Source organism: Nothoprocta perdicaria, unplaced genomic scaffold (assembly GCF_003342845.1).
Source record: "Nothoprocta perdicaria isolate Ctin4 unplaced genomic scaffold, notPer1 scaffold_121, whole genome shotgun sequence".
In the NCBI taxonomy this organism is placed as follows: Eukaryota; Metazoa; Chordata; class Aves; order Tinamiformes; family Tinamidae; genus Nothoprocta; species Nothoprocta perdicaria.
The window spans coordinates 1,550,696-1,559,413 of record NW_020454328.1 but is presented as its reverse complement, the minus strand read 5'-3'; the positions used below and the strand labels follow the sequence as shown (position 1 = coordinate 1,559,413).

The following is an 8,718-nucleotide window of genomic DNA, read 5'->3' as shown; positions in this document are numbered from 1 at the left end:
AAAAAAAAAAAAAAAAAAAGATGTGCCAGGATTTGGAGAAGGAGCTATAAATTAGTGGGATGGTCCTCGGATTGCTCTGCGCGCGGGCAGGAAGCCCAGTGCGAACCAGCACAGCTCCACACACACGCACGTACCATGCACTCCCCACACACCCCTCCAGTGCAAATCCTGGCCATTAAAGCCTTTGTCCCATCACATTTTTATTTGAAGCACATTCTGTGCATGATTGCAAATGCCTTAGTAAACAGTAATGGAGTAATCAGCTCATCACTGCTTAAAAGCACTGATTCAGTCTTCTATTTGGCTTTACAATGGCTGCAGCTTCCTGGAGGGGCGAGAAGCAGATGTTTGTTCATCCCGAGGGGAAGCGGAGACACCAGGGCCCTTGTTGAGCTGGCCTCCTCGGCGGAGAGCCGCCCGCCCTGCGGCGAGGGAACAGGATGCGCTTCCTGCCCGGCCCGCGGCATGCGGAGCCTCCGGGGCCTTCCCGGTGTCGGTGCCGGGCGGCTCCGGGATGCGGCCGGGGGATGATGGTGGTGCTGGTTCCCAGGGGACGAGGAGCAGCCTCGGCCGAGCGGGTGCAAGGGCTGAGCGCGCGGGGCTGCCGGCCGGGCTCGTGGCCACGACGGCTGCACCCTGCAGCTCCCTGACAGCTCCCGCTCTCCTCCTCCTCCCGCCGGGCACGGAGACGCAGCACCTTCTCCAGCCCTCAATGCGGGTCGCTCAGCACCTCGCTCCCCCGACGGCAGCTCGCAGCGGGATGGCCCGGGACGCCTGCATGGGCCCTGGGCACCCGCGGTGCTCGGGTGGGAACCAGCCGGCCACGCAGCGCCCAGACCAGCCCGAGACGGGCCRGGCTCCTCCTGGCACCGTCTGCAGCGGATGGGGCACCCGCAGCCCCGCACGGCTCCCYGCGGCCAGGCCCCGGCTTTGCTCCTGCAAACAGAAGCAGCTGCATCCACCGCACAGAGCCAGACGCGGCTCCCGTGCAGCAAACCCAGCCTCTCCGGAGGGCAAGCGAGGCTCTCTCCATGGAAACGAGCCCGGCTGCRCTGCTCTGCGCCGCGCCGGGGACGCGGGATGCGGAGGGCAAGGAGGGCTGGGGAGCTGCGCCCCGCGCTCGGCGGGCTGCGGGTGCCTCCGAGCACCCCGTGCCCCGCCAGGGCGCTGCCATCCCCCCGATGCAGCGGCAGCACCAACCTCCCCTTCGCACAGGAGGCCTCCAGCCCGCCGTGTGCTGCAGGCACCGCGCAGGACGCGGACGCAGCCCCGCTCTGAGTGCTCAGACCCGCTGGGTCCTGCACAGGGCTGTTCCCCCCACCCATATCCCCCCCAAGCACCTCGTGCACCCCCCGCCTCAGCGCTGCAGCCAGAGCTGCCCCCCACGGGTGCTGCTGCCCCCCGTGCAGCCCCGGCACCGCAGTCGGCACCGTCGCAACCTGCGGCCTCCGCAGCGCGGCTGGCACGCGGGATGCATCCCAGCGAGCACAGCCTGGGATGCATCCCAGCAATTCCCAGCCCTGGGAGCAAGGATCCCTGCACGGACCGGGGAGCCAAGGGAAGGGCTGGGCTAGGTCAAGAGCCTCACTGTCTCAATGAGATCAGAATTGCCCTCAGATTCACCAGCTTTCCGCTTCCAGCTCCCGAGACGGCAGCGGCCCCGGCCCCTTCATGCAGCTCCACTCGAGCGGAGCTGCTGCTCACGGCCCCTGCGCCCCATCCCAGGCCAGGATGGGCCCGGGTGGCCGGCGGAGCGAGGCCCCTGCCAAGCCTCAGGCACAGGTCATTCCCGCTTGCTTTAGTCTCCGGGAAACAGGGAATTCTTGCTGCAGGATTATTGCTTTCGCTTTTGTACCTATTGCTTTTTTACTGAGTTTGACATTTAGAAAGGAAACCATAGTGCAAAAGCCTCCGTTCCTCCGTCTCCAGTTTTATTAGCTCTGTCCAGAGAGATGCCCTCRAGAGCTGCTGCCTGGCACTTGCAGGCACACATGCACCCAAGCCTTGTGCGCTGGCACAGCCTTCCTTTGCCGTGTGAGTCACTCTCCTGCTTGGCACCCAGGTCTGTATGAAACGGGACCTATGTGCATCTGGTAGTGATTAAAGAAAGAAAACTGGAGCAAGTCGGCTGCCAAAACCAGCTTAAAAATAAAATCCCTACTGTTGCTGTCTGGAAGTCAGAGGCGGACGCAGCCACGAATAGTTCCTCTTCCCTATCAGCCGGTCACCCCTTGAAGTGCCTGGCTGCGATGCAGCTGCGGAGCTGCTCTCGGGCAGGGGACAGAAACGTGCTGTTTCATCTGCACCAACGTAGCGTTAATCTTCATTTGTTCCTTGCCGGCTGCTCCGCCAGACAAGCAGCCTCCTCGCAGGCGAGCGCGCGGCAAAGCGGGGCAGCAAACGCACGCGGAGCCGTGATCCACCGCGTGAGGGGCTCCCACCGCCGCAGCAGCTTTGCTTGGGATGGAGCAGCGCACTGCCAAATTTTCCAGCGCTGCCCGTGACACGGAGGCCTCTCGGCAACGCTGCAAGCTCTTCCCCTGCAGCCAGACCTGCTGCAGCACAAGCTGCTCTCTGCAGGGCCAGCCCACAGCATCCATACCGGAGGAAGCCGGAATTCATCCCAGCCCAGAGAGCACTGGGTACCTCCCAAGGCGCTTGCATCACTCTGGAGGACGTTCTCCCTGCTGGTGCGACCCACTGCTGGTGCAGMCAAGTCATGTCCAGAGCCCCAACCTGCCGGGCACGGCACAGCACCCCGGGCACCACCGCTCGGCACCCACACAAGGAGATGCTCCTGGTGGAGGTCCTCCAGCCGYGGCTTTCCAGCGCATCCCGAGACCGTGCACAACCCCTCTGGAGCTGCTGTGCGCCAGGGGCCACGGGCTCAGGGCTTGCTGGCACGCACAGGGCGCTCTGGCTGGCAACCCACAACTCCCTCTGTGAAGAGCTGCCTGTGATCAATGGTGCAGTCACAGGATCACTGAATGGTTGAGGTTGGAAGGGACCTCTACAGATCATCTAGTCCAACGTCCCTGCTCCAGCAGGGACACCCAGAGCATGGGGCACCAAGCGGCATCCAGGAGGGTTTGGAAGAGCTCAAAGAAGGTCGTAGGGGCACAAGCTCCAGATGAGGGGCATCCTTGGATCATCCTTGCATCATCCTTGCATCCAGAGTCTGTTTGGGGACCGGCTGTGCATGGGATCCATCTCCACTCCCTTCCCCACGCTCCTGCTCCCGACACTGGCGCCCTGGTTAATATTACATGAAGTGTCGGGGAATGTAATGGTTCTCATGATGAGTCGCTTCTCTGGCAGGGCAGAACATGATGAAGGTGTTAATAATAACATGATATTTTATTTATACCACACCCTGMAAGCTGAAAAAAATCCCCGTGCAATTCAGAGATGCGCTGAGCATGGAGCGATGCAGCTTGCAGCAACACCCGGGTCCAGTCGCAGGGTGGCTTTGAATCCGGGCGATGCTGGCGACACATTTGCATGAGAAAGATGCGTCTAACAACCCCGCTATTGTCCCCTCCCAGGACCCGAGCTGAGGCATAAAAGCAGGGCCGAAATCCTGGGCGGGAAGGGGGGCTGAGGCAGCAGCTGTCTGGGTGCCCCACGGTCCAGGCCGGAGTCTGCACAGATCCCGCTGGGCTTCTAGAAATCCAGGGGGTTCCAGAAATCCAGGGGGCTTCCGAGCTGCCCTTTCCTCCCCAGGAGGAGCACAGGAACACCAGGAGGACACCRAGTCCCCCCAAACTGGCTCCCCATTGCGAGAAAGAGGGGAGGAGGAAAACATGTTTTCCGTCCCTCTTCTTTCGGCTGGACTGAGCTGCGGGGCCCGGCGTGAAACAGGCAGTTGCGGCTCGGATGCAGGCTTGCAGGAGGCAGTGTCCCATGCACCAGCAGCTCCCGAGAGCGGCCTTCCCACGCCCTGCTCTGCCTCCGCGGTGTGCCGCACGCTCCAGCTGCTGCTCCCTCTGGAAGCAGCAYCGGGAGCACCAGGGGCCACGTGTGCGGAGCTGCACGGAGGGGCAGCAGGGCCACCAGCCCTGAGGCTCCTACAAAGGCTTCGTTCCTCCTCTGGCCCCAACACACTGTTTTCTTGCTCATGGGACCTTACCGCAGACCCCTGAAGACCTGGGATGGAAGGGGCTGCCCCAAAGCTGCGCAAAGCAGCAGGCAGGGCCGCCCGTGACCAAAACCCACAGCTAACCAGCTCGGACCGCCGAGCAGCTCAGTCGGCTGTGAGGATGGATGTGACGGGGACGAAGGGAACRGCACCCGCACAGGCTGAGGTGGCATTTCTGGGCCCCTCTCCAGATGGCACGACGGACACCCGTCACTCGGCGGGCAGCTCCGCTGCTTGCGCTTCCCACCGGAGCAGCAACACAACCGCCGGAGGCGGCAGCAGGGAGGCAGCGGCGTGGGATGCCCACGCCCATGGGGCGCGCGCAGCCTTCGGGGACACGTCCCCGGGCGAGCGCAGCCACCTTCACGCACGGCTGCGCACGCCGGCTTCGCTCGGAGCCCGCCGGCTCCTTGGCTGCCGGATGAGGCTTCTCCCGCGGCGCGGGCTGGGCCTGTGAACTGGGCGGCTTTGCTGAGCGCACATCTCAGCCTCGAGCAGGCTGAGCCTCTGCCCGCTGAAGCAAGAGCATTTCTGCGGTCATTTCTGCCTCGACTCTTCCAGCTCCCGCCCCGTTGGTTGCTGACCTGCTTGGGAACACAACCCAGCTGCGCGTATTTTTAGGCTCAGCAAAGTATTTGAGCCGAGACGGGACATGACTGTGCTCCTTGCAGACTCCCAGCCTCCATGGGCAGCCTGGGAGGAGTTATTTCTGCTTGTRAAGGATCGCTTTGCATTTTTTCTCTGCCTGAGTGTGCGAGCAGCAGCAAACGCTTCCCGGACCAGAGCCACCTCCAGCCTGAAGACGAGGCGGCCGYGCAGCGGAGCCGGGATCCGCAGCACAAGCAGCCTCAGCTCTCGCTGCCAAGCCCAGGCCGCTCTGCGGGTCCCGAGATCCCGACGGGACACAGCAAYGGCATCGACAGCGCCGCTCCCTGCGGCACCTCGTGGTCCTCACGTGCCCCTTGGCACCGCGGCGCGCGGAGACGCGGCTGGCAGCGCTTTGCAGAGCACCATGTGTGGCCAGGAAGCCTCCGGCTGTGCAGGGCCGGGGAGGAGCCTTCCCGCGGGTATCCGGAGGCACCCAGCCCTTTGGGGAGCCACATTCCGCAGCCCAGCGGCATCCTGTCAAACAGGAGTTTCCCTGTTGTGCCATGAGACAAGCGGGCTGTGCAGGGAAGTCGTTCCCGTGCCAAGGACACGCAGCAGGGAACTTGCCAGAAGGGGAGTTCGGAGAGAGCAGCCACATGGCTCCGTGTGGGCGGCGGGGCCGGAATGCCGCGGCTCCAGGGCCCAGGATGGTGGCAGATCCCCCCTCCGCCTCCCATTCCACACGGGCACGTCACCTTCCCGCAGAGGCTCGAGGACGGGGCAGGTGGCAAAGGTGTTTGGAGCACGGGATGTCCCCGCTGCACCGCAGCCTGGCGCCCAAAGCCACCCCGCTCGTGCTGCCTGGTGCAGCACAGGCCCGGAGGAACCCCGCACTTCGCAGGAGGGACAAATCCGCCCGGCACCGGCCCACGTGTCCCACCGGGCAGCTCCGCACTGCTGGGAGCTGGAGCTCTGCGGGCAGCTCATACTGCTGGGCGGCCACCGTGGGCGCAGGAGCCACCGCGCGCGGCCCCTGCAGTCCCCAAACCTTCCACAACCAGCTGCGAGGAGAAACTCGGCAGCAGCCTGCAGTCTGCAGCTACGGATGCAGCGCGATTCCCAGGGAAAATGGCTGTGCACGGCTCGCAGGACCTCTCCCTGCAAGCAGGCTGTTACAAGGGGCTTACGCCTTTCGTAAGGACAAGAGAGGAAGGATCAAAGTTCCTTTCCCCCCCGGCTATAGCGAGAGGAATAAGGCAAACACTGAGCTTTTGTTTAAAGAGATCAAAACGAGGGCAGAGCAACATTAGGGCAGGTGTCAGATGCACACGCAGCTTCAAAGCCTCCTCTCCACGTCCTTTTCTCTAACGCGTGCAGGAGCAGAGTCAAACGCTATGGAGACTTCCCCAAACTGCCAAGGCATCGTACACGCTCCCGCGCTCCCAGGAGGAAGTTTCTCACCTCAGACACGGCCCTTGTGGCCGAGATGCCCCGATCCCTTTCAGGGGCAGCTGCCAGGACCTCCGGGTCCCGGCTGAGGGTTTGTCCCAGCCGAGCAGAGCAGTGGCCCCGGCAGCCCCACCGTCCCGGCTCTCCCGCTGTGCAGCACTGGGCGCAGCCGCTGGGCATGGCACATCACAGCACAGCATGCACCGGCGAAAGGAAGGACCCGTTTTTTGTCTCAAGATGAACAAAGCAGCGCAAGCAAAGCCTTCCCAGTCAGAAAACCCCAGCACAGGCTCGAGAACAGTATTTTACACACASAGCCAGTCCAAGGCTCAGTAAACCCTCTGATCAGGGTATAGTCAGGCCAATCCAACAGCTCTGATGAATGCAAAATTACAGCAAGGAATTTGACCGTACAAGAGCAATGCAATTCTGCGGGCGCGTGCTGATGCACTGTTGCTCTTGGACACCCCAAACTTCGCTTCTCATCACGACTCCAGAAACAAAGGGGAGACGCCGCAAATCTGTGCCCGGCCGYGGCCAAGCCGGGGCTGGAGGTGACCGGTGCCCCCAAAGGCATGAGGGCTCCGCGGGCGCCGCTGCCAGTGCTGCTCGCGGCGGCTCCCCGGGATGCGGCACCCGGAACGCTGGGGCAGCCGCGCTCGCTCCGTCCCGCGGCGCCTTCCCGGCCGATGCGGGGCCGCCCCGCGCCGCTCCCCGAGCCCGTTGCGCTCTGGCTCACGCGTGTCCCGGCGCGACCGAGCGCGGAGGACGCGGGAGCCCCGGAATCCCACGGCGGGGTGGGGGCGGGAGACCCCCGGGAGCATCGAGAGCGCCGCTACCGCCCGCGGCCCCGCGAGCCCCGCGCCGCCCCGGGGGGCGCCCCGAGCCCACCTGAGGTGTCCCACATGTTGAGCTCGGTGCGCTGCTTATCGATCTCGAAGCTGGCCGTGTAGTTCTCGAAGACGGTGGGCACGTAGCTCTGGGGGGAGAGGAGCAGAGCGGGGCGGTGAGCGGGGGGCCGCGCGGGGCGCCGCCGCCCGCCCGCCGCCCCGGGCCGCACCTCGGGGTAGCAGTCCTTGGCGAAGACGTGCAGCAGCGCCGTCTTGCCGCACTGCGTGTCCCCCACCACGACGATCTTGCAGCGCGCCAGGTGCCCCTCCATGGTGCGGGGCCGCGCCGCCCGCACCGCCGCTTTACCGGCGCCGCCCCGCCCCGGCCCGCCCTCGGGCCGCCGCCGCCAACGGGCGCGCGCGGGGCCCCCCGCGCCGCCCCAGCCCCGGCACCGGCCCCGCCGCCCGCGCCGCCCCCGGCCGCGGAGCTGCCGCCCTCTCCCCGCGGCCGCGGAGCTGCCGCTGCCGCAGAAGGCGGCGGAACCGCGCGGGGACGGAGGCTGCGGTGCCGGTGCCCGGTGCCTCGGGGGCACCCGGCCGCCCTGGGCCCCGTACACCCACCGTGCGCCCGGCGGGTGCAGCTGAACCCGTCCAGGCTTTGCGGCGGGTCCCTCTGCACGGGTGTGCGCCGCAGGACGTGCGCGCGTCCCCGTCCGCGCGCGGGTCACCCCCGCGCTGCGCCCCGCRCAAGGCGAGGTGCAGGGCGCCGTGCGAGCGGCGGGCACCCCGCAGCCCYGGCCAGACGCCTCCGCTGCGGAAAGCTCCGCGCCACGTTCCCCAGCAGGAATCGGGCTCTGCTTCCCAACGACCGATTGCTGCGCCCTGCTACCGAGGGTGCGGGAAGCCGAATCCATCCGGAGCGCTCGAGGCTGCCGCACAGCCCCGGGACCCGCAACATCCCTGGGCAGGAGAGCGAGTGCCCGGCCCTTGCTCGGCTGCCTGGGCCGCTGCCCACCCGGCCCTTGCGTGCAATGGCAGCTGTGCGTGGCCACGTGCTCCGCGTTGGAGGACGTGGCGAGACGCGCGGGCGCTGCTGTGGCTGGCGCTGCTGCGCCTGGCGCTGCGGCTGGCGAGCGCAGTTGGCTCCCACACGTTTGCTCCTGACGGTGCTGCGTGGAATCCACCTGGATCCACCAGGATTGCACCATCTGTGCGCGGAATCCACGCACGGATCCACCTGGACTCGCCCTGGTGTGGCTGCCAGGKTCAAACATGGCAGGGAAGCGAGCGAGGGGCTGCCCCTCTCTCAGCGCATGTGTTCTCCAGCGTCTCCTTGGATTCTGGGATCTGGGAAAGGGCTGCAGCTCCGCCAGGCGGAGTGGCACCGCCAAGCCCAGGCAGAGCCCTGGCCGATCCCAGCCCGTCGCCCATGCGGGGGCAGCGGGGACAGTTCCACAGCGGCGGGCAGCGAGGAAAAGGCCCAGCCGCAACCCGGGCCGCCCGCCGCAACTCCGCGCTCCGGGTTTTCACCGCCCCCGGCCCACGCCCCGCTCCACCGCTCAAAACCCACTCCGGGTTTTCGTCGACCCCGCCCTGGTCCCGCCCTGGCCGCGCCCCGCTCCGGGTTTGCCCCGCCCCGCTCCGCCTCCCGCGGCCGCGCCCGCTCCGGGTTTTCCCCGCCCCCGGCCGCGCCCCGCTCCGCCTCCCGCGGCC

The 8,718-nt window shown here is 66.1% G+C and overlaps 1 protein-coding gene across 1 annotated transcript in view; it reads right to left on the bottom strand.

Moving 5' to 3' along the window:
• The window catches only part of RND2 (Rho family GTPase 2), an 11,976-nt gene extending 4,589 nt beyond the window's left edge, over positions 1–7,387 (bottom strand). The window contains exons 1-2 of the mRNA XM_026054465.1: positions 7,236–7,387; positions 7,067–7,154 (exon numbers count right to left, since the gene is read on the bottom strand). Of these exons, the coding sequence (XP_025910250.1) occupies positions 7,067–7,154; positions 7,236–7,337 (190 nt within the window). The 5' untranslated portion in view covers positions 7,338–7,387. The remainder of the gene's footprint in view (positions 1–7,066; positions 7,155–7,235) is intronic.
• Between the last annotated feature and the right edge of the window lie 1,331 nt (positions 7,388–8,718).